The sequence below is a fragment of the Budorcas taxicolor genome, chromosome 4 (assembly GCF_023091745.1).
Source record: "Budorcas taxicolor isolate Tak-1 chromosome 4, Takin1.1, whole genome shotgun sequence".
NCBI classification, from domain to species: Eukaryota; Metazoa; Chordata; class Mammalia; order Artiodactyla; family Bovidae; genus Budorcas; species Budorcas taxicolor.
The window spans coordinates 70742305-70765464 of record NC_068913.1 but is presented as its reverse complement, the minus strand read 5'-3'; the positions used below and the strand labels follow the sequence as shown (position 1 = coordinate 70765464).

Here is a 23160-nt window from a genome sequence, read left to right as displayed (position 1 = left end):
TTGTTCAGAAGCCACACAGGCTGGTGGGAAGTTGGGAACGACCAACAGATTCGTTTGGCTCCTCGTGACTCGCAGCTGTAAAAATTTACGAGGACTTGGAAAGGTTAAATTAGACTGTTGTGTTTGGTTGGCGAGCTCCCTGTAAATAATCCTTGCGGTCCCTAGAGATGCGAGTTTACCCGGGGCTGGTCGAGAGAAGTCAAATTCAACGCAGTATCCATCCCAGACTGAGCCACCACCACCTCTGCCGGAGCGCGCTGGACAGGGACAGGCCACCGAGAAGCCAGCACCAATTGTGAACTCCCCTCCGGCATCTGCCCGACTGGAGCGCAGGGCGCCCGGGCAGCTCCCCAAATCGCTGCTGAGCTTCCAGCGAGGGCCCCACCAAGGAGCGGCCAGGGAGAGAGTGGCCAGTCTACCCTGGGGCCACGGATTTGAGGACCTGATTGTGCCGCGCCGCGCGCTCGGCTCCATCCCCGCGTACACGCATGACCAGCGCGCCCCGCTCGCGGTCCGCCGGAATCGCTATCCACACCCCGGACGGACCCAATAGGCGTCCCAGCTGTGTGTGCCGACCTTGGAGGCCCTAATGCTGAGCTCTGCAAGCCTCGTCGCATTCCCTGAACCCGAACTGCGAAAAAACACGAAGCAGGATCAATGAAAGGCGAGTTTGCTGGCGAAAAAGCAGCTCCGCCTAAGAGACCCCTTGGCTCTAGTAGCTGGGAAGCCGTCACCGGAGCGGTTAGCCTCTGGGCCCCCGTATGAGTCCTGGGCTCCTTCCTTTCTGACGACTATCCCGGACCCGCCTAGGTTACCCACCCGACCCACGGCTCGGCAGTTACAAGGCCCAAAACTCAGGCTGCAGATCAAGTCCAGGGCTAGAAATTAAAACAGGGAGGGGCACAGGGCATTGACTTTTAATTCTATTTCTTAGCTTGGCCAAATTGAGGAAGGTATTTCTTACTCCTTAGCGTCTTCCAGAGGTAAAAGACCTCGGCCTGTATGTTAATTGGGGAACAAAACAAAACAAAACCTACCCCCAATCTGAACAGAAAGAGGCGACTCCTAAAAAGGGGTAATTAAATTCACGTGTGAACATTGTGCCTGCAAGAGTGTGTTTCTCATTAGCCCTCTTCCCTGGCGGGGAGGGCGCGCCGGCGGCATCGGTCGCTTCCATCTTCTGTTTTTCCTTCATCCTCCCCAACAGTTCCAGTAATCCCCCAAACCCGGATACATCCCTGTCCCAGGCGAAAACCCGCAAATGCCAGGCTCTCCCAGAGAATGAGGCTGCGGAGCCGCGCAGAGAGCCACTGGGTGCCCCTTCCTTTGCTCGCGCCGGAAGAGGGAAGTGGCCGACACAATGAACTCCGACGTGGCCGGTCCAGGCCGCCTCAGCCCCCTCCTCCCTAATATTTTCCTTTCCTTGTAAATTCCTCCGCCGTATCCCCACCCCCACCGCAGCCCAGGGTGTCCTAAATATCGACCCCTTAGATTTTCATTAAGAAAAATTAACTCTGGAGGAAACCTTCACTCCTAATTGTAATTGTATGCAAACAGGCTGGACACGCCTGGTTGCCTTTTCCTTTTTTTTTTTTTTTGGTAACCAGAGAAGACACCAATTATTGTTACTAAAATATGTTTAAAATAAAACAGGCTATGTTTCTTTAAATAACCTTAGACTTTCCAAATAGAATGGCTTCTAAATAATTATCCGGTGTTGAGAATTAAACAGTCCTTACTGGTGCCAGGAAAAGGGGGAAATCACAAAACTAAATATTATTCCTATTTAGCCTACAGGTTTGGGGAGAGAATATTCAGGCTTTTGTGTTTGCTTTTATTTTGGAGGTGAAAGAGATTATGTGTGCATAAAGAAACAATAAATGGGTGTAATTACAAACTGCCTTTTCTAGCCTGAGAGTTCCAAAACCTTGGCCTCCAAAACGAATCCACTACTCAAGTCCTGAAAAATGGCAGAGAGGAATTGAGGAGAATATCCTGTGACAGCCTCTCCGATAACAGGAGGGCAGGCTGGGCAGTGAAAATAGTTTCTGGGCTGCTGGAGCTGGGAAGGGAAGCACTGTTCCGTGTGCTTGCGCCTGAAGGCCCCTAGGCGTGTTGGATTCCCAGGGGTGGAAATTGTTTTCAGTTCCCGGTAATGAGAATGGCCTCACTGGCTTCAAACCGTGGACTACAACTTGGAATGCAGACACAGCGTCTAGAATTTAGGCCACCTTTCCCCTATTATATGAAACACACTGGCACTGGAACGGTTCCCTTCTCTAGTACTGTCCCCACAAGGATGTCATATCTAACATCCTCTGACCCTAATAGAAACTACTGACAAGCAAACAACCAATCTTTGCCCTACCGGGGCTCCCTTATCGCGATTAACGCCGGAGCCTGGACCAGCAGGCCGGGAATTCAGAGGAAGCTTTGTGGCAGTTCCCTGCGTGTCGTTCCACCGAGCCTGGCTGTGCCCAGGACTCAGCCTCATCTCCCCAATGAAGTCAGCGAAGGCCTTCTTGCCCTCGGAATGGGCACACAAAACGACGTGAATTCCCCCCAATCAGATCGCCTAGGCTGCCGTTCAGGACCCGCGGAGTAGGAACGCCAGGCCGCCGCCATCCGGTCGTGATCATAACCGAGGCCTTGCCTGGGCCACGGCACACCAGGCCGAGATCCACAGCCCTAGACAGCTGCGCCCCTCCAGCTCTTCCTCAGCAGATTCCCACCTCTGCTTGAACGCGCATGGAAAAATAAGACACCCCCCACCCCGCTCTCCCCAAACAAGCCCTGTATCTCTCCCCCGGGTTCCTCCCAAAGGAATAGTTGGGGAGGAGACAAAAAGAAAGAAAACTGGAACGGAAGAAAAAAGGAAGGAGTAAACAAGAAAAACAGAGGAAGGAAGGAGGGAAGGAAAGAAGGAGGAAAGAGTCAAAGGCAGCTCTTGGGAGTAGACAGAGGTTTACAGAGAGAAGGGTAAGTGACAAGGCCAGTATCCCAGCCCCTGTCAGCCCTGTCCGCTTCCTAGTTTAGGCTGAATCTCCACTGGCAAAACGATCTTTCCTCATCTGGTACCCCAGAGTGGGCTGGAGGTGAATGGCAGGAGAATGGCAGAGTCCCTGGCCAGGCGCAGGCCGGCAGCTGGAGAGGCCCAGGACAGAAGCGTGCGCCCCTGACCTTGAATGGCCCGGGGCTCAGAATTCCTACCACGCCCCTGGCGTCTGCGAAGGAGCAGGTAACCTGACCGTACCTGCTCCAGGCCAGGTAGCGGGGTGGGAGGGGGATGAGGCCGGCAGCCTGGCAGAGCGTTGAGGAGGCAGGATCCAGACTCCTATGCGGGATAAGCCGAGGTTGCCACCGCAGGCCTGGCACGACCAGGGGTTGGATGCCCCGCCCGGACCGGCCCGGCCTCCGCGCGCACAGGTACCTGGAGACGATTTCAACTGAAGTAATGAAGGCAGTGTCATGCTGTCGAGAGAAAGGTGGATCCCAACAACAGGAAACTACCTAAATCACCGACCAGTTCTGTTGCTGCCCGCTTGGAGCTGCCTCGCCCGCCGCCGCCGCCGCCGTTACTGCCGCCGCCACCACCGCCGCCAAGTGAGAACCCTGCGATCGGGCCTGGCCCCTCGCCAACCTGCGCCCGCCGCTGCCGCTGAGTGTCCCCGGGGCTGCCGTTAAGGCATCGCGGAGGAAGAAGCCACCGGCCCCGGTAAGGTAAACCTGGGAGAAGGAAGGTAAAGGAGAGAGGAAAACGGAAAAAGGAGAGAAAGCCAGAAGAGAGGAGGGAACGAGCAGCGTGCGCGCTTGTTTCCCAAATCTTGCAGCTCAGCGAGGCGGCGCGGCGCCGAGCGGCGGCAGCCCAGGGCGATTCGCATGCGCCAGGGACAGCTCGGAGCTCGGCTCCCTGTCTGGCCTCGGCTTCCCGCGCTCGCTCCCCGCCACTCGCTCTCCCCCTCTCTCCCTCCCCGCCAGCCAGCCAGCCGGGGCGCGCGCTCCCGCGCCCCCTCCCCCCTGCTGTCGCGCCCCCCCACCCCCCGCCTCCCGCGAGCAGGAAACGCGTGGCCCCGCCGAGGGCGACCAGGTGGGGGAGGCCGTGCTGGGGGCGGGAGGACCCATGCAGCCCCACCGCGGTCTACCTAACCGCTGCCTCGGACGCTAGTGACCCGCTGTGGGCCCATCCTGCTCCCCGGAATCCGAGGCTGGGGGTCATCGAGGACCAAGAGACCCACGAAATAGCCAGCCTCTGCGAACCTCCCAGGGGGCTCCCGAAACAAATCCTGTTTGGCTTCCTCTGTCTATGCAGCTCCCCTCTCAACTGAAACCACTGGTCCAAGACAGCCACAATCCAGATATACTAGCAAGTCATAAAACTGAACAAAAGCCGACAAACCTTACGGCACCAGGGCTATAGGGCCCAGACAAATTACGACCGTCTAGGTAATATTTAAATAGATGCCTAAAGTAATTGCAGGGGGCGCGGGCTAGTCCTCCTGTTGTAAAAACGGTGGACGGGATAAAGTGGAAGGTGAAGATAAGAAGTCAAAAAAAGAGGTAAAGTTAAAAAGCTTCATTCCACAGCTTTTATTCTTCTATAAGAACATAAACATCATCTTTTTTTCCACGCACAGCAGCATTACAATATTAATTTATTCTGATTTAAGATTAGAAGTAAATAGAGCTAGAACTAACATTTATAATAATGATAGAATGCATTTGCATAAAACAAGATTGGCAATTTTTCATAATAGACATTTATACAGATTTGTATTTTATAGTTTTTTCTTTTTCTGCACCTACAGGTTTGACCCTTTTATGCATGTAACTTCACAGTATAAAGGAAACCCAGCAATGTCTCCCTTCTCTAGTCTATTCCGCTTGCTCCAGCCCTCCTCGGCTTCTGTGAATTTTGGAAAGAAAAGTGGGGGAACGGGGCGGGGGAAACCTCTGCAGAGGAGGGAGAATCATGGTGTGCTTGTCTTATGTTACCAGTGGTAACAATTATTTAATGACAAAAAATGCACTAAATCTGCATGTATAAACAAAACTACATTCTATTATTTATCTACAGCCAGAAGGACATGGAAATTCAAAGTAACTGAAATAATTTAGTCCCTCAATGCAAGACCTTACACAAACTGGAAGAGACGTTTCCTTCTCCTGGTCATTTCTTCTTATTTTAAAGCTGAGCTATCTTACAGGGGAAGGAAAAATGAATCTTTCTCAATTTTACCAATCAGCCAAAGTCAAACCCTTTTGCCAACCTGCATGTACATTTCTGCAAGCCCTTCTCTTTGCCAAGGAAAAAAAGAGAAAAGAAAGCCAAGGGCCTGTGCCCCCTGATTAAACACAGCCCTGCACTCCAGGCAGGCAAGCCCGGTGGCGGCTCCTTGCACCATTGACCTCAGGCCAGACACCTCAGCTGCCTACAATGGGACCTCCGCCTTCCGGCTAGGTCGCTGGCCCCGCAGGAAACCAGCTGCACTCGGAGGACAGAGGCCATTTCAAGCAGTGGAACCCCGAGACAGCACACCATCCCCGTCACCACTTGACACTTAAGACAGCATCTCTCTATAGAATTTTAGCGCGATATGGCTTTTTCCCCCAGAAAACAACAAATAAACCAGCACCAAGCAGACAAAGAAACAAAAAGTCAGAACAAACCAGCCCTGCACAGATGTAACGGCCAGCGAGATGGCGAGTGTGGGAGGGAAGAATGGGGGACTCCGGCACAGGTGCGAGTTCCTGGGCAGAGCCGAAGACAAGAGGGAGGAGAACGGGTCTCTGGACGCGAAAAGAACCACATTGCCTGGAGCTTCATCAGGAAAAATTAAAGTTGGCTGTGAGCTCCCGGATCCGGTTTTCTCGGTTCATTTTCTTCAGTTTCATCCTGCGGTTCTGAAACCAGATTTTAACTTGTCTGTCCGTGAGGTGGACGCTGCGGCTGATCTCTAGGCGCCGCTCTCGAGTAAGGTACATGTTGAACAGAAACTCCTTCTCCAGCTCCAGCGTCTGGTGCTTGGTGTAGGGGCAGCGCTTCTTCCGGCCGCTCTTTGCAGTGAGCCAGTTGGCTGCGTTTTCGCCTTTGGAATTGCCTGGCATTTGAGAGAATAAAGAGGGGAAGGTTAAATCGAGGCCATGCGGGGTGCACGCAAGGGGGAATTCGGGTCGTCTCTACAGTATGAGGGATGCCCTAAGTCACCCAGAGAGAGTTATCCCTCCCCCCTCCGCCCCTTTTAGTTTGCCGAGGGAGAGCAGTTCCTCCAAAAGTCATGTGTAAAATCGAGTGGGCCTCCCATCTACACCTACTCTCTTACATTTTCCTCCACTTTTCCCCCCAAACACCTGTTTTAGCACAAAGCTGCCATGTGCTTGCAGAAGGAACGGACTGGGAGGGCAGGCTGTATATCTTGAACTTTACGCCTTTTTTTTGCCTCTCGCCCCAAGGCAGACAAGCATTTCCTGCAACCCCCAGGCTAGGGGGACAGGGGTGCCCACTTGGAAGGGGGGGCGGGCAACGTGGCTGTGTCTCACTCCAGCCCCGTGGTTACCCAAGGCCTGTTGAGGAGAGGAGAAGGGCATAGCTGGGAGCTAGAGAAGGCACAAAAAACTGATTGGGGTCAAGGGCCCTCCCTCACGTCTCTCCAGGAGCCAGGGACGTGCAGTCTGGGCGGTTTCGAGTTCCAGGGGAAGAGAAATGACCCCTCTCTGACTCTCAGATCAGGGCCCAGGCGTCCGGGACGGATCTGTCTTTTCTTCTCCCCGCAACGAGGATTCCCGCCCCTCAAGCAAGTTTGAAAAAAGCAAGGGGGATCGTAAACTCGAACTTCGCCGCTTAATGGGCTTATTTATTGGTGCTGGCGGCTGCTTATTTTGGATGCCTTACAAACATCCGCGCTATCTGCGGGCGAGCCACTTTCCCTCCCTCCCCCTCCCCCCCGCGTGGGCCGCGCCTCGCAGGCTGGGCCCAGACTCGGTTTTGGGTGCCCCGGGGCACGGAGAAGGGCATGCACAAGCGGGGAGTTGCTCGCCGGTGTCCTCGGCTCCAGTCGGAGTGAGGGGAGGCGAGAGCAAAGAACGTCTGAGTGTGGGGCGCTAAGCCGGGACATGAATTTTTTACTGAGCCCCCACGCCCAAATATTAAAAAAGCAAGTTCACAAGGTCAGCCTGCCTGAAGCTCGGGCCAAGGCCGGCCGGCTGCTGTGCGGACTCCTGGCTCTCTGCTCCTTCCCTGCTCTGGGTCTGCCTGTCTGCCAGCCCGCCTGACTGCGGAGCCCTTCAGCGCGCCCTGCTTACCCAGGGAGTCCTTCTCGGGCGAGGCTTTGCTGCTCTCGGAAGGGGCCGGGGAGAGCTCCTCCGCGGCCGAGGACGACGCGTGCGCCTCCTCGTCGCCCTGCGAGCCCCCGCCGCCGCCGCCACCGCAAGCCAGCGTGGGGGGCGGCGGCGAATCGAGGGCTCGCTCCTTCCGGGCTGCATCCACCGAACTGGAGGCGAGCGCGGGTGGCGGGTCGAAGCCGCGCCCCGGGGGCTGAGCGGGGAACGGGCCGGCGCCGAGCTGCGGCGCGCCGCCACCGCCGCCGCCGTAGCCCTTGGCGGTGCCATAGGCCTGAGAGAGGCGGAAGTAGCCGGGCACTGGCACCCCGCTGGAGGTACCCAGGGTGCAGCCGTCGGGCGGCGGGCCCCGCGGGAAGGGGGCCAGCTCGGCAGCGGCGGACGAGCCTTTGGGGCATTTGTCAGCCGAGTCGTAGAGGCAGTAGGAGCTCTCCTCTTTGATGTTCTGCGCGAAAGAGCACGAGGTGGCCTGCGGCGGGGGCTGGGGTGGTTGCGGTGGGGGCGGCGGCTGGGGCTGCTGCTGCGGCGGCGGCCCTTCGGGCTGCTCCATACGGCACGACCTGGGCGCTTCCAGCCACAGGTCTATAGGCGCCGGCGCATAGCCGTGCGCCCCGGGACCCAGGCCCCCGCTGCCACCACCGCCGCCCGGCGACGCCGCCTCATTGCGCTTGCCTCCCAGAGCCGGGAAGATCCCGCAGCTCTGCAGCCCATAGGGCAGGTCGGCGGCGGACGGCAGGTAGACCCCGCCGTGGGCGTAGTAGCCGCCGCCGCCGCCGCCGCCGCCACCCCCAGCGCCGCTGCCACCACCGCCAGCCTCGCCTCTGCCGGAGCTGATGAGCGAGTCGACCAAAAAAGAGTTCGCGGCGGGGCTCTCCGAGCATGACATTGTTGTGGGATAATTTGGCGAAGGGAGCAGATAGCCCTTTCTGGCTGACATTTCTTGTGCAAAACATGCTGAATACGATTAGCAATCCCCCCGCACCGCGGCGGGCGCCCGCAGCCAATCCTGAGCCAGAGTTTCCGCGCGACCACTCCCAGTTTGGTTTCGTAGGCGCGGGGCCGCTCTCCGAGGGCGCCCTCCAAGCCCGCGATTGATATAAATATGTAATCTGTATTGATGGGCCGCAAGACGCACACCCGATACCTCAACCCAAAGGCCAGAAGCGACGGGGGCTGCCCCAACGTGGCTGGTGGGGGGCCTGGCCCCTGGGCTCGCTCCGCCCATGCCCGGACGCGCGCCCTCCTTTGGGGTCTGTTTGAAGGGCCCCTGGGCCCCATGCAGTTAACAAGTGGGGTGTTTATGGTGCGCACCCCGGCCCTCTTTGGGGGCTCCCTGTTTAAATTTTTCGAATCAGCCACCAGACTTGGGTGCACTCTCAAAACACTAAGGGGGGCCTCAGTGCCCCAAGTTCTTCCCATTCAGCCCCAGACCCGGAGCTCTATCCCAATGTGGGGGACATAGTCCTAAAATCACCAGGATTTTCAAAGTTTCCGAAATCCAGAGGAGATTGGAAGCTGGCAATAGCCACTTCTTTCTAGCATCGCTCACCGAACTTTCCCCAAAATGCAGTGCCCTGGCCTCTCAGCCCCAAACCCGCTCCACTCCTCCGCCAGTGGGTTGATCCAGTTAGGATCTTTGCCTATGGTGTGCTCACCTGGCTTGCCTTCTCTGCAGCTCCTGCTGGTGAACCTTGGTGGGCTGGCATCAGTGGGGGGGTCGAGGCGACTGACAGCTTTGGCTGAAAGACTTCCCCACCCTTACTCCAAGGCCAGAGCCAGGTCCAGGCACCCCACAGCCACATCACCCTTGCAGCCTCCAAGCTCATACGCCTTTTGGGGGGAAGTGAAAGCAGTGTTGATCTTGAGGGTCTTTGGCTTACCCAGAGGGGAAGACCTGGAGGGGGAAACTTGGGTGGGGTAGGCCAACGAACACCTCTGCCACCCAATTCTCGAATTCTCCCTTTAGCCTTGGCATTCGCACGCGGAGGCTACAAGAACCAGTGTCACCACACTCCTGCCTCTGTCCCCTCCCCTCTTCCCCCCTCCCCTCCAAACCCACGGATGGGGCAGCCCTCACGCCCCTGGTGTGAGCATTTTAACGAGGCCCGCGGTGAGGAAATCCGTTCCCTGTGAGGCCTTGTTGGGCTTGTGGCCCAGTTATAGGCACGTTCGGAGGCCAGGCCCTTTGCTCAACAGACACCCAGGCCTCCTCCTTCCCTGGTCGTAGGGAACGCGCTCTTGGTGAACTGGAAAGGGCCGGCTCAGGGCGCTACCCCTCAAGTGTGGGCCTCATACTTGTCTCAGGAAACGCGGCCTTTTCCGGCCGGATCCAGGGAGCCCAGGAGGTCGCTGCCTTGTCCCGGGCCTGCGGGCTAGGGCTAGAGCTCTCCAGGATGCCCCAGGCCTGCCCGCTCCGCCAGCTCCGGCCCCTGCAGCGGGCTTGACGCCGGCATCCCGGGAAGCAGACCGCTCAGGCCTCGGCGGGCGGCGGCGGGGAAAGACCCTTGCATCCCGAGTGATTTGCCAGGCACTTAGCCTTGTTCTTCCCAGTATGAACCCAGTCGGAGGAAGAAGCCGAGCCTGAGAGGACCCAGAGAGAGCGTACGGGAGAGCAGGCGGCAGAGCCCCGGCGCTGGCTTCTGAGATGTAAGCACGCAGTTGCGGTCTCTGCCGGCAGCGGCTGCTCCGCTCGGCGCGCAGCACCCGGAGGCCGCGCCACTGCTTGCGCTGCGCTCCAGCCACTTCTACCTCTGCGCCCCGGGGAGACCGACTCCGCGGACTGGGCCTCTGGGGTAGAGAAGAGAGGAACAGAAAGAGAAAGAAAGGAAAAGAGGAGAGGACAGAGAGAGAGGAAAGAGAGAGAGGTAGGAAAGGAGAGCGCCAACTCGCTCCAATTCGACAGGATCTTGAGGCGGCAGTAGCATCGCCGCCGAATCAAGTAAGGGATCGGTGCCGAGATCAAGAAATGTCCTTCGCTCTCCGTATTGCTCAAACGTCTCAAACGCACAAGGCCAAGGCAAATTTTCATCAGGCTAGGCCCACGAGGTCAACGAACTTGAGGACCAGAAGTTTCAGAGTAAGGCAGCCTAGGACCTTTCCCCAGATGGGCTTGGTCCTTACCCAGCTTGTCAGGAGAGTGAAACTGACTGGGACTGTTGTGTTCAGCAGTGCTACTGGGAAATGCCACAAAGCCAAGGACTGGCTGAGAAGGGGGCTTTGCCCTTTAGTACAGTTCATGCCTATCAGGAAATTTCTGCCCAGGGGGAAGTAGGTTCTGAGCATCGGAGAGGGTCCCTAGAGAAGAATGAGCCCCAGCAGGCAAGTGGGCCAGGACTGGGTGCTTTTCAGTTAAAATTATGCAAAAAGCATCTTCCCAGGCCACAGGTTCAGAAGGGCCAGTGGCCACAGGAGAAAAATGCTTGAGATAGTGGAGGCTAAATAAAATAAAGTGAAAGACAATGATCTAAACTTGTCTTTCTTAATATTTTTGAAAGTTGGACCCCCTTTGGTAAATCTAAGGCCATGTTTCGACTCTTACCCTGTGAAAAATGCAAATCTGTGCATTCCCACAATTTGACCCAGTCATTTCCAGGGAATTCACAGACATCCCCCTCCCCACCACCAAAGCCTTTTCCTTGTGGGAATTCAGTAGCCCTGCTAGTTTGACTTGTAAGACAAGCTGGGTTCCCGGCTAGGCGCTCGGGCCCTGTCTAGTCAGAGCTCTGTAGGGTGGCCAAATGGCCTTCTAGGCTGAATGGGATCCAAGAGCATGCACACTCCAACCAAGGTTACAAATAATCATTTTGGTGTCCTGTCTTATGAGAAGGCCACCGCAGCTGAAGAGCAGAGAAGGCGGAAAGCCGGCTGTGAGCTCACAGACCATGGCATTGGCACTTGAGTCTTCACTGACCTTTGGGGAGAGTTGGATGTTTCTCCCTAGCATCTTTTCCCCGCTTCTAATAAGCCAAATGGGATGTTGAGTTGTGCTGTTTCTTGCTTGGGGGGAAAAAAAACAAAACAAAACAATAAGTAAGCCAGTGTGGGATCTTCTCTCTGGCCCAGGTCGGCCACTCTGCCTCTACTGCTGAGCCGAGAGCGAGAGTGAATGGAGAGCCTATGGGTGCACTTGGGACACAGATTGGCTTACCCCGCTGATTTGGACAAGAAGATATCCACACAGCAGAAGCTCAGGTCAAATGCCTGCTGCCTTCTCAGTTAGTCTCGGAGCTCCCAGCATCCCCGACTGCCCCCAAGGCTCCACACTCCCCAGACTGTAACACCGAGGTGTTACCTTCCTCAATAAAATATTCCATTTATTGATCATCTCAGCTTTCCCAGGGTTCCCCACCCCCAAGAAATTAAGAAAAGCAATTCAATGGTCGGCCTCTGGATATTCTCTCCCTCTCGTCCATTTGCCTCCTTTTTCTCTCTTTCCTCCTCTTTCCCAGCTGCCAAATTTCTCTCTTGGTGGTCAGAATGCCTTTGACCTAAAACTCTCTAGTGTCTGCCTGCTTCAACCAGGCCTGTGCAGTTGCCCGGGGCCCACATTTTATTTAGGAGTAAATATTGCTCATTTCTACCTGGTTGATTACACCCCATTCAGCTATGGAGCTGAAGTAAATGCCAGGCTAGTGAAATAAGCCCTCTGTTGAGAATTACCCTGCAGTTTACAGAAAGTGCATTCCCTCTCCTGAGTAGGCCCTTGCAAACTACGAGAAATAATAAACTGATATTATTTAAAAAAATCTTACAAAGAATACCAGGTACTGAGATTGAGATAGCCAGTAAACAATTCGTATCTGGAGGTTGCTCTCAGCGCTTTCTGGGCGCAGTGTTATCTGATCAGCTGTGGAGTGGAGATGCAGCCCCGGAGAGGGAAAATAAATGCTACTTTGACATATTCGGCTTTAACAAAAATTCTGGACTTTTTCAATTCATGTATTTACTGCATAGTTTAAATTTTGGAAGGAGCAAAGACCTGATTCTCCCATTCGTCTTTAAGAATGTCAGCATTTTCAGGGATACAGTATTTGATGTGTCTTCTTAGAATCAAAAACCTATCCCTAAACAACCTATCCCTAAACAACTTATCCCTAAACAACCTGCTTAAAAGTTTTTTCTAAATCCAACCACTGAACTGGCCCTTCTCTCCTGATGGGGGAAGTGTTGGAGACTTTTTTCCTACATGCCTCACATACACCCCTCAATTGCAGTATCCTCAGTTTTGTCCATCATAAACTGCCTCTGGCCTGGAAACGATATTAGGCAAGGCTCAGGCTGCAAAGAGCACTGTGTGGGCGCCCACTCCTTGCTTTATTCTGGCAGAGTTTGAGAGACCATACTCAACAAAGACTGGTGACTGTGATCGGCAAAATTATACACTCATACACGGCAGCATCTACTTTCTCTGAGATTCCTCCCACCCCACTAACCCATGCATGGTATATTTGTAAAAAGAAAATAACCATTTCAAGAAACTAATGAAAACACACTGGAATAAAAAATTTAAATATAGAAAAAGAGGGAATTTGAGTTTGGCTTCCGAAATGTAAGTGACATGATTATTTTAAACTTGTTTTATGACAACTCTGATGGAGAGATTGTTTGATCAGAGTTTATTCCCACTTCCAGCCTTGGGAAAATGTATTTACCAATACAATTTTTGCACATTCGCAAAATATGCAAAATATCTCATTTTTACATCTAAGAAAATTGCTGCAAACCTCCAGCCAGGTTTATAGCGGTACAATCCAAATAAGCAACACAGGTTTCTCTGGCAGCCTCAAAAATATAATGCGACTTCTCCTAATTGGCCTTTTTTGAAACAAAGGTTACCTCCAGTCTGTTGGGCAAACCTAGAGAACGCACCTAGTAGGAAATCAGCTACTTCCCTGACTTCTGCCCCAGGGAATAAGCCCGCCCCAGTGACCACAGTCGCTGACCACTTCATTGTTTAGAGGAGAAACTCTGCTTTCCCCAGTCCCGCCATCTCCTTTTTTTTTTTTTTAAACCACCATAAGCCGGTATGCCAGCACAGCCAGGAAGATGTTCCCCATCCCTGGTACATCCCGTTCTGAGTATTTCTACAAAATCTAAAGATCGCCTCAGGTGAAATGCTGGCGCAGAGAGTTAAAACCGTCAGCTTCTCCAGTGGGGCCTCCCCTGCTTTCCAACCTTAGGGAGCGTTGGGAGAAGGGGGGTGGGGTGGGTTGAGCGCCTATAGCGTCACCCCCGAGCTCACACACCCAGCCACTTTCCCCAGCCCTGCTCAGACACCCGGCCCCGGCCCCGCTCCCGCCCCAGCCGGATTGAAATTGCTAAACTTGGGGCCTCTTACCTTGACACATTTCCGAAATCACTGCCAAGGGACAGCTGGCTTCTCCGCGCCGCGACGCCTGCGAGGCCTAGAGAAGGCGCGTTGCTTTAAATTACAACACCAACCACTTCTTGAAGGTGAGCCCCCTTTTTTTTGATACGGAGGAGAGCGGGACAAGTGAAATAAGGTAACGTGCTGCTCTTAGTATCAGAAGCAAACAAAGGCCAAGAATCGCGCTGGGGTTCCCCGCTCCCCGGCGGCTTTGACATTGATCGGAAGTGCGCCATCTCGTGGCGGCCGAGCGCCTAGACCCGGCCCGAACTCCAGCCCGCAGCCGGGAGAGGAGAGCAGGCTCAAGGCAGAGACAAGAACGAGAGAATGTGCCCAGCCCGCTGCTAAAGAGATCTCATTTTTACATCTAAGAAATTGCTGCAAAACCCCAGCCGGGTTTATAGCGGCGCATTCCAAATATGCAAATTGGCCGGCCCCGGACGGGTTTACGACCACATTGTCACAGCCATCGGAGGATGGGCTTTTATAGGGCTCAAAAATCAAACCCGCGCCCGCTCGCCGCCGCCCGCCTTCGAACAGTCCTCCTGGCTAGACTCTCCCTAGCAACTTGTGAGACTTTGGTTAATCTTTAACCGTCCCAAAGGAAGTCTCTCCTTAAATCCTGGGCTTCCCTGTCCGCTCCCTCCCTGCCCCGCAGGAGAGTCCTTGTTCACCTCTGTGTGTCTATCAACCTAGACATTCATCTCGGGGGTCTGTCCCATTTCCCTTTGAGCTTGATTTCCCCAGTCGCGCCAGTTAGACAAACACACAAACAAATAAACAAAGCGGGGGTCTGGGGTCTGGGGTCTGGGGCCTCTCTCCAAATTCCATCCCCTCTGCTGCTCTCTCTGATGCTGCCTGGGTGGCTAGGGAGAGAGAATGGGATAGGGTGGGGTGGGGTGGGGTGGGGTGGGGTGGGGGGCAGTGGGGATGGGTGGGGTGGGGTGGGGTGGGGTGGGGGTGGGGGGTGGGGGGCAGTGGGGATGGGTGGGGTGGAGGGTGGAGGGTGGAGGATGGAGGGTGGGGGGTGGGGGGTGGGGGGTGGGGGGTGGGGGTGGGGGTGGGGTGGACAAACAAAAGGCACTGGCCTTTCACCCTGCCCCTCAAGGTTATGGGTGATGTCCAAATTTAAGGCAGAAGTTCAAAGGCAGGAAACAAAGAAAACCAGCATCTTTCTTTCCCCAAAGGGAAAAGGCAGCCTCAACTGAGAGCTGGGGAGAAAGCGCCCTTAGATACTCCTGTGAGTCTGCTCTTTGTACCCAGACCAGTCTCCCCCTTGCTGAAGGGCTCCCCAGGGCACCCTAGAGTGTTTCCACTTCAGACCTTCTAGTCTGGAGATGAGTGAGCCCAGCCTGGGATCAGACCCATTGGCCACCTCAAGTCCCAAGGCTTTCTCTCAGGGCTAGGTCAGTCTGAGGGGATGAAGCCCCATATTCCAGGCCCTGGGATACCCCATTCATTCTTGAGACCCCCACTTCCCCAAAGGACCTGGCCATTCACCTTGACTTCCTAAGCCTGGCTTCTAATGGAGTTAAACCCTGAATAAGCCACCTCCCCACCTCCTCAGGGGCCTCGTAACTTGCCTCTTTCCTAAGGAGATAGTGGTGCTGGGGGTGGGGGGGTGGGGGTAACATTTGGCAGTAAAAGGCGAGTAGGGAGAGGAATGTCACACCAGGACCCAATACTCAAGTTTCCACAGTCTTTATTTTCCTTGTGCCCCATCGCCTATATACATGGTGCGACTTACGCAGTGGGCTAGAACGGAGGACAGGGCATTACTCCCTTTACATGCAGAGCCACCAGACGCTCCTTCACATGGGGAGGCAGAGGAGATTTAATGGGAGGGTGTCTACCTTTCTCAGCTGAGGTCCCCAGACCCTGACTGGCTGAACTACCTCAGAGTATCTCCCTAATGCTTTTCAAATATTGCAAAAAATTAAAAAGACCATTCCCAACACCCTTCCCATCCCCTCCAATACCCCAAAGGCAATCAACTAATGGCAAAAAAAAAAAAAAAAAAAGTATTCAAACAAAATAGGTTATGGTTCCTTTATTTACAAGTCTTTTGAACACCATCCCTGTATGAAGCATACATTCAAATATTTTTAGCAGTGAGTGAGTTTAACTGTGGAACACTGTAAACAGATAGAGCCTTTAAATATTCTCTTCATCATCTTTTTTCCCCCCTCTACATTGCATCTTTTAAAATTCACTTTGGTTCTTGCAGGGAAATATATATATATAATATAATATTTATCTTTTAAAATAATTCCAAATCACTCTTGAGCTCTTGGAAGGTCACCGAAAGCTTCCAAGCTCAGTTCTGGGGTGGCGAAGGGCAGAGTGCGGCATGGAAACTGGGTGTTTGGGAGACTCAAGCCCCTTATAGATGTGGACTGTTGGCCAGGCCCACTGCTTCACTGAGCAAATCCAAGCTTGAATTAAGTGTGGCATAGACTTTGCCAAATTGCCGCACTCCACAGGCATTTCCTGCAGGGATCCGGGGGCCAGCGGCCTGGGTGCAGCCTCTAGGTTTTTTGATGTCTTCTACCTCAGGGAATGGTCTGCTCTGCCACCAGGCTTTAGGCCTAAAGTGGCAGGCCAGACGAAGACCCTCGTCGGTAGGAAAAACTAGGTGGGTTGCAGAAGGCAGTCAACTGCTAGAAGCTCAGGCCTAGGACAGTTCGGTGAGTGGCTAGGAAGAGTAGAGAGCCCGTGATGCCACCTGGGATGGTAGATTAGTTTTCCCCTCAAGGATCAACAGCTCTCTCCCACCTTGCATCGACCTCTTAATCCAGTCATCTTTCACATTAGCTTTGGAAAGCAGCCCCAATCCAGACATCTAGGAATCCTCCCCTTTCCTTCTTCTCCTTTTCCCAAACTGAATTGGCTTTGGCGATCTTGACACAGGGGTCCTAGAGGTGACCAGGCTCCATGTGGAGGGTCCTGGGTTGGGATCATTTTCCCTGGGGGGCTGGGAAGGGGGCCCAGTCCCTGATGGAGACCACACCCAGCCCATAGCTCTAGCACTCTCCAAAGGTGAACCACCAGAGGCCCCAAACCATTCATTCTCGTTGTTGGTGCCACAACTCTCTGAATCCAACTATCATTAGAAATCTTAACCACCACCGGGCGGCCTCCTTCCAGGCTGTCTCCGTGTATTGCCTTTCCTCTCTTGCACATCTCCTTTCTTGAAAAGTCACCACGTGCCTTGACCTTGTCAAGGGCAAAATCTGCATATAATCTCCTGTGTATGAAGCCCCCCACCCAGGTCCAGCTGGCTGGAGCCTTTAGAGAAGCGGATTGGCCGAGTAGTACTGTAAACGGTCTCTGTTAATTTTTTTTTCCTTCATTCTTCTGTTCTGAAACCAGATTTTGACCTGGCGGTCAGTGAGGTTGAGCATGCGGGATAGTTGAAGACGTTTCTCTTTGTTGATGTACACACTGAAGAAGAACTCGCGCTCTAGCTCCCGGATCTGGTACTTGGTGTAGGGGCAGCGCTTCTTTCGGGTTCGCTGGCCACCTGTGAAGGCCGAAAGAGGCAGGGAGTGAGCCAGGTGTGACGGTTGCAATCCATCCCAGAGCTCCAAGTGAAGGGAAAGGGCTGGCCTCAGGGAATGGAAGCCCTGCCCCAAGCCCAAGCAAGGTCCCCCCACTAGGTCCCTGCCTTCAGGCTCTTACTGCCGGCTGGGGGAAAGGCTGCGGGAGGAGGCTCAGCTCCGGATAAAAGCGAGCTCCTTAGATAGGCCCCCAGGGAAGCTGCTTACTCTGCTCCGGAGCAGAAAGGAGGGTTCCTCACCGCAACAGGCGAGTTAGTGCCGCGGAAACCGCTTTCAAAGCAGCGAGTGGGGGGTGCCGGCTGCCTCCAGCCCGGCCAGACTAAACAAACAGCCGCCCACGACCATTTCACCTTCCAGCACCTGGGCGGCCGAGTCCCGAGGCAGTAAAGGCGGCCCCAGCCCCAGACTTTACCGGCTACGGCGGGATTCGGCCCTCGTTAACATCTGGGGGCAGCTGCCGGGTCTTTGTCAGCTTAAGTCCTGGCCATCAGCTCCTGCCTCCCCGGCCAGGCCCCTGGCTTCCGCGGGTTGGGGAGGGGGTAGCGGAAGCCCCCTACCCCGGGCCTTCCCTAAGGACCAAGGCCACCCAGCCATCCTGGTGCTCTGGCAGGGCTGGGGTGCTGTCCCCGATAGGCTGGAGGACAGAGGGGTTTCCCAGAGCTACGGGCAGGCTCGACTTGCACCCCTTTCAATAAAACGCCACCAGAAGTAAAGAAAAAACCCGCTTTTGACAGATTGAATAACAATTGTAACATGCAGTCGGACAGAAGGCAGCACACGTAATTGCCACTGCGCCCAAGGAAAATGGCTTCCTTTGGACAAAAAGGCCAACTTTGGGTTAATTTGTTTCTTTTAATATATTGCTCGAGCTAAGCGGGCTATTTTATCTGTTAAACACGCTCCTAGCGCCATCGTTAAACAGCGATGCCTTTGAATCCCGGCCGGGACTGGAGTCCCGGCGCAACACATGGCTTTTATAAAAATCTCCGGATTACCTCGCTATCAAAGGCTCCCGAACCCTTGCAAGGAGAATTTACAGGCGCCCACCTCCGGCTCCCCAGCCCCGAGCTGGCCCCGAGCGGGGTCGAGCTGCTAGGCTTGGGAGCCGAGAAGGGAAAAAAAGGGGAAAAGGGAGGTTTTTTGTGTTTTCTTTTCTTTCTTTTTTTTTTTTTTGCAGGCATGCCTTGGCCGGTGGGTATTTCACGGCCAATTTCAGCACTCGCCACGTGATCCCGCCTTTTATAACAAAGTTTTGTTGGGGGGAAACCTAAAGGCCCTTCATAAACCTTATATGCTTATAAAACAGCATATAAAAATTTAACAGCGGTGCTGCGCTAGATTTCCAACTCCCCTTTCATAAAGCGCAGGGCGCGCTGCCTTTTATACGTACTGGAGCCGCCGGCCTTGTCCTCAGTGTGGCCGGAAGACGACTCGGGGCTGCTGCTGCTCTCGGGGCGCCGCCGCCGCTCCTTTTCCTCCGCCGCCGCCGCCGCCGCCTCCCGGCAGCCGCCGGCGCCGCTGTCCGAACTTGAAGTTGCCGGCGTGCCCGTGGCCGCTGCCGCCGCCGCCGCCGCCGCCGCCGCCGCGGAGGTCGCCGCGGCCGCCGGGGGCCCCTTCTCGGCGCTCTTGTCCCCGGGGTAGTCGGAGGAGGCGAGGTTTTCCGGGGTGCCGTAGGCCGTCTCGAAAAACTGGTCGAAAGCCTGCGGCAGGACGCCGTTCCTGCCCACGGTGCTATAGAAATTGGACGAGACAGCGGGGGTGGGGTGGTGGTAGACGTTGGCCGAGCTCTTGGCCAGCACGTCGCCAGGCACGCCGGCCGCGCTGGGCGCCTGCAGGCAGTCTCTGTGCACGAGCTCCTCCGCGGAGTAGCAGTGGGCCAGATTGCCGCGGGGGTGCCATTTAGTGGCGGGCTCAATGGCGTATTCTCTGAAGGTCACTTCGCGCACGGGTTGGACCTGGGGCAGGTTGGAAGAGTAGGAGTATGTCATTGGGCGCGAAGACGGGGTCTGGGGTAGAAAAGAAGGGAGGCTGGAGAAATCTGGACCCGAGACGTAGTAAGTACAACTTGGCAAATACATGTTAGAGGAGCAGGGACCACGCTCATCAAAATCCATCATTGGGCTACCTTGGGCTCTCCGCAGTAGCCGAGCTTAACATGATTCTCCACTGCAGCTGCCTCTTTGAAGCGGATCCGTGAAGTAGAAATTTGGAGACGTAAGCTGACGTGGAAATCTATCCCCATCCTTAGCAGGGAGGTGCTGGTCATGTGACCCGATGTTGAAATTGACAAGCTGCGAGCGAGTCCTTTTTTTTTTTTTTTTCCTTTCCTTTTTTCCCCCCTCCCTCCCCGGCTTCCTTTCTTTGTAGCCACCTCAGGGGAAGCAACAGATCGTCACTCGGTGTTCTCACCGAAAGCACGTAATCGCCGGTGTAACTCATGTTGGCTGGGGGGCCTCCCGGCGCGCGGCGAGGCTGGGTGCTACCCCGTGCCAATTGCTTGTGCTCAGCTGCACGGTGCTGGCCCTTGAGTGCGCCGAGGGCGGTGAGAGAGCTCAACTGCCACCCACCTCTCCCCGGGTGAGGGATGCCACAGGCTGGGGGTGGCCGGGTGGGAGCTCGTCGCTGCGTGGCCCGTGCGTGGTCTTGGAATCTATCCACCTGGAGGCTCGTGTTCGCACCTCCTTCTGCGCTGTCCCCCTCCCACAGGCTTGCTCTGGAAACCACCTCTGCCTCCGATCTTGGCTGGACCCCCTTCGGGGCCAGGGTTCGCAGCCGTGGATGTGACTGCCTCGTGGCTTGCCCGATTTGCACGGTGACTTGATTACACGCTCGCATTCATGGTCACTTCCGAAGCGCTTTAGTGCCTTCCGTCCCTAAACCACCAACAACCAGGGCGGCTTCCCCCGCGGTTTGTCAGGGATCCGCAGGTCCCGGAAGGGCCTTCGTCTCACCCGGGATCCACCTCCCTTTCATTCTCCCTGCCGGCCTCCTCACCCCCACGCCCTGCCCTTGGAGAAACCCGCTCCTTCTCGCTGTCTGCCGGGGTTCGGAGGGACTCAACAGAGCCAGAGACGCGGGGGCTGCGCCGCTGCGCACTGATCCGCCCGCCGGGTCTTCCGGAGCTGAGGACTCGGGAAACCATGCGGTTGAGGCGAGCCTTGGGCGGCTTCACAGGCGCTGACATCCGAGGAGACTACTCCTGGGTATGCTGCAGCTTCCCGGAGCCCACATCTGAGCTCAAGACCTGCAGGGAGAGTGGGGGGAAATGAGCAGGGGGCGAGGGCCCGGGAGCCGTGGCCGAGAAAGAGGTAACCCGGCTCCTTTCCTCTGCAAAGCTTGAGGGCCAGGGATGTGCAGGGCAGAAACTCAAAAGGACCGAGGCCTTTCCTGCTACTTATCCCACGGAAGGGACACAATGCCAAAGAAAAGAGATGTCCTTCCGAAACTCCCAGCACCTTGGATGAAAAGAACGCTTTGAAAAGGCTAGGTCTGAACTAAAGATACAGAGGTCATGGCGGCTAGGATGAGTCTAGATTTTCTTGGGAAGAGGAAAGACAGAAACTTGAGATGGTGAAAACTGCTTGCCATCCTTCAGGACTGAATGAACAATATTCGGGAGAAGCAGAAGAAGAGGGCATAGCGCAGCCAGGCAGGGCCAGGAGCTGGGAGGGGCCGGGCTCTGAGGCCTCCCCACACCTATCTTCTTGGAAGGAGCTGGATGCGGCTGAAGGAAAGTTGAAAAATGAAAAAGGATAACCTTTTCCCTTTCCCCATCCAGGAAATAGCTGAAGGTATTTATACATCTTGGGGAGATTTAGAGTATAAATTCTAAGATCTTTGGTATTTAAGTGTCAACATCGATTTATTTATTTATTGCTGAGCTGACTGTAACTGACTCAATAACAAATCTAATCATGTATTGCACTGGAAAAGAAATTTCTCATTATGTATTTTCTCCAAATGATGGCCCACCATTGCATTTGAATACCCGCTGTAAATATCAATAATATCGGGTAATTACTCTGTAGTGAACTAATTTATTAGCATTCATGTTTATGTGGCTCCTACCCCTCTCCTTTACAGGGGTTGGGTATCACAAATCAAACTACTGGGACACATTGGTTTAATGAACTCTTTATTCAGGATTTGCTGCAAGAACTTCCATGCCCCTTGAATCCATGAGCTGAACTTAAAATTATTTGTGCATCTTCAGCTTGACATATCTGTCCACAATGGCTTGTGCAGAGGGCAGTATCGGTGTGAGTGAGAAGGTCTGGTGGGAAAGAAGGTCGTTTGGGAAGGGTAGCTTGAGACCTCCTAAAGCTGGGAATCACAGTTGCAGGACTGCCCTGCAGCAAAAAAAAAAAAAAAAAAAAACACTTCTATTTCCATCAGCGACCAACAAGGCAAAATATTTATTTCTCTACAGCATTTCTTTCTTGAAGACTGAATATAAAAGGGAGAAGGCGAGGTTTTCAAATAGCCGTATTTAAGTCATTCCCAGGCTGATTTTGGCTCTTTCCAACTCTCTCCCAGCAGCCCACCCAGTCCCCGCCACCCCGACCCTCGAACAAAAGGAATGCTTGAGGGGTTTCAGTGACTTTGCCATAACAAAGGCGCCACCACTGCGGAGCTTGCCCCGCCCCTGGGTGAAGGCAAACAAATTCTTGCACTTGTATTAGGGCTTTTAAGACTATAATTGAGCCCGGGGGCGTCTAGGAGAACCGAAAACAGTTCTAGACAGACCTGGGGTTTTATAGCAGTGTTGGCAGTCAACTTCAGCTTGTGCCTGAGCAGACCGGCTGCGGTGGCTGCGGGGGACGCCAGGCTATCAACCCTGGCTGCACACAGCCCCTCTCCCAATTAGATCAGTTTTCCCCTTGATGCCAGGGAGAGGGGGGCTCACCGCAGAAAGGTCGGTATAGGGACCTTCTCTTCCACGGAACCAGTGCCTCCCACTTTCTTGAGAGCCAAGCTGAGAGGGTGCTGGTCAGTCTGGATCCCATGGGTGTCTGCAAGAGACAAAGGCAAATTCCCGAGGAGAGGCGGGGGGTAGGGAAGGTGCTCTGGGAGCCACTGGCAGAACTGAAACGGGGTGCAGGTAGGGTCTTGCAGCCTGGAAGGGGGCAAATGGGGGCGCTGCTGTGAGGATAGTAGAGAATAAAAGCTTTTGATGCCAGAAGAAGGGAAACTGCCTGGAGCTGTGAATGCTTTTTAGTTCTTCAGCAAGGACAGGAGGGGCTGCTCAGATCCCCAGTGCTGCCACAGTTCCCAGCTTTGCCTGCTTCTCCCGCTCTGGCCTGGAATATACTCATGCTGTGAATGTTTTTTTGGGGGGAGGTGTTCGGTGTTCAGAGGTGGGAGCAGCTCTGAGGATCAGACCAAACCTTGGGGAGGCAGAGCTTTGGGTCCTTGGTTTTAACTTTGCTCTGAGCCTAATTGACTCTTCCACTTTGCAGGAGGCCCAACAGCCAAGTTGAGCTCACCCGGCTGGAGAGAACACCCGATGGGGTATAAGTCCGCCCTGGAAGGCCAAGTGCGAGTTGTATTTTTTTTTTTTTTTTTTGAGGAGTCCAAGATGGGCACGGCTATGACATTGGCCCTGGAGACTGATTTCCCACGAGCTGTTCTTTCTCAGAAGCTCCACTGTGCAGGACCATCTCCAGAAAACACTCTTTAGCGTGTATTTCCTTTTATCGTCAACCCGGAGCCCCATGGCAGCTAATGTGAGAGGCCAAAAATGTTTTGGAGCAAGAAAAACAAAGGCAGGAAGTGGCGGCAGCCTGACGGTGCGTGTGTGTCTGCGGAGAAGGGAGGGAGCCATTTCAAATCTCTTCTTGTTTTTCCAAACTTCAAGGTCTAGGCAGCCCTAGCAGGGCCAGCCCGTCGCTCCCAGTG

The 23160-nt window shown here is 54.6% G+C and overlaps 2 protein-coding genes and 1 long non-coding RNA gene across 3 annotated transcripts; 1 reads left to right on the top strand and 2 right to left on the bottom strand.

The window, feature by feature from the left end:
* The first annotated feature begins 2914 nt into the window (after window positions 1–2914).
* LOC128046874 (uncharacterized) lies at window positions 2915–5858 on the top strand. The gene is made up of 2 exons (XR_008199275.1): window positions 2915–3715; window positions 5075–5858. It is a non-coding gene; the product is annotated as an uncharacterized LOC128046874 (long non-coding RNA).
* On the bottom strand, window positions 4573–8272 carry HOXA10 (homeobox A10). Its single transcript, XM_052639057.1, has 2 exons — window positions 7300–8272; window positions 4573–6098 (listed from the first exon to the last, which is right to left on the bottom strand). The coding sequence occupies exons 1-2, from the start codon at window positions 8270–8272 to the stop codon at window positions 5824–5826; spliced, it is 1248 nt and encodes a 415-aa protein (XP_052495017.1). The 3' UTR covers window positions 4573–5823.
* An 8614-nt stretch (window positions 8273–16886) lies between these two features.
* On the bottom strand, window positions 16887–19379 carry HOXA11 (homeobox A11). The gene is made up of 2 exons (XM_052639105.1): window positions 18653–19379; window positions 16887–17225 (listed from the first exon to the last, which is right to left on the bottom strand). The coding sequence occupies exons 1-2, from the start codon at window positions 19377–19379 to the stop codon at window positions 16993–16995; spliced, it is 960 nt and encodes a 319-aa protein (XP_052495065.1). The 3' UTR covers window positions 16887–16992.
* Window positions 19380–23160: the final 3781 nt, after the last annotated feature.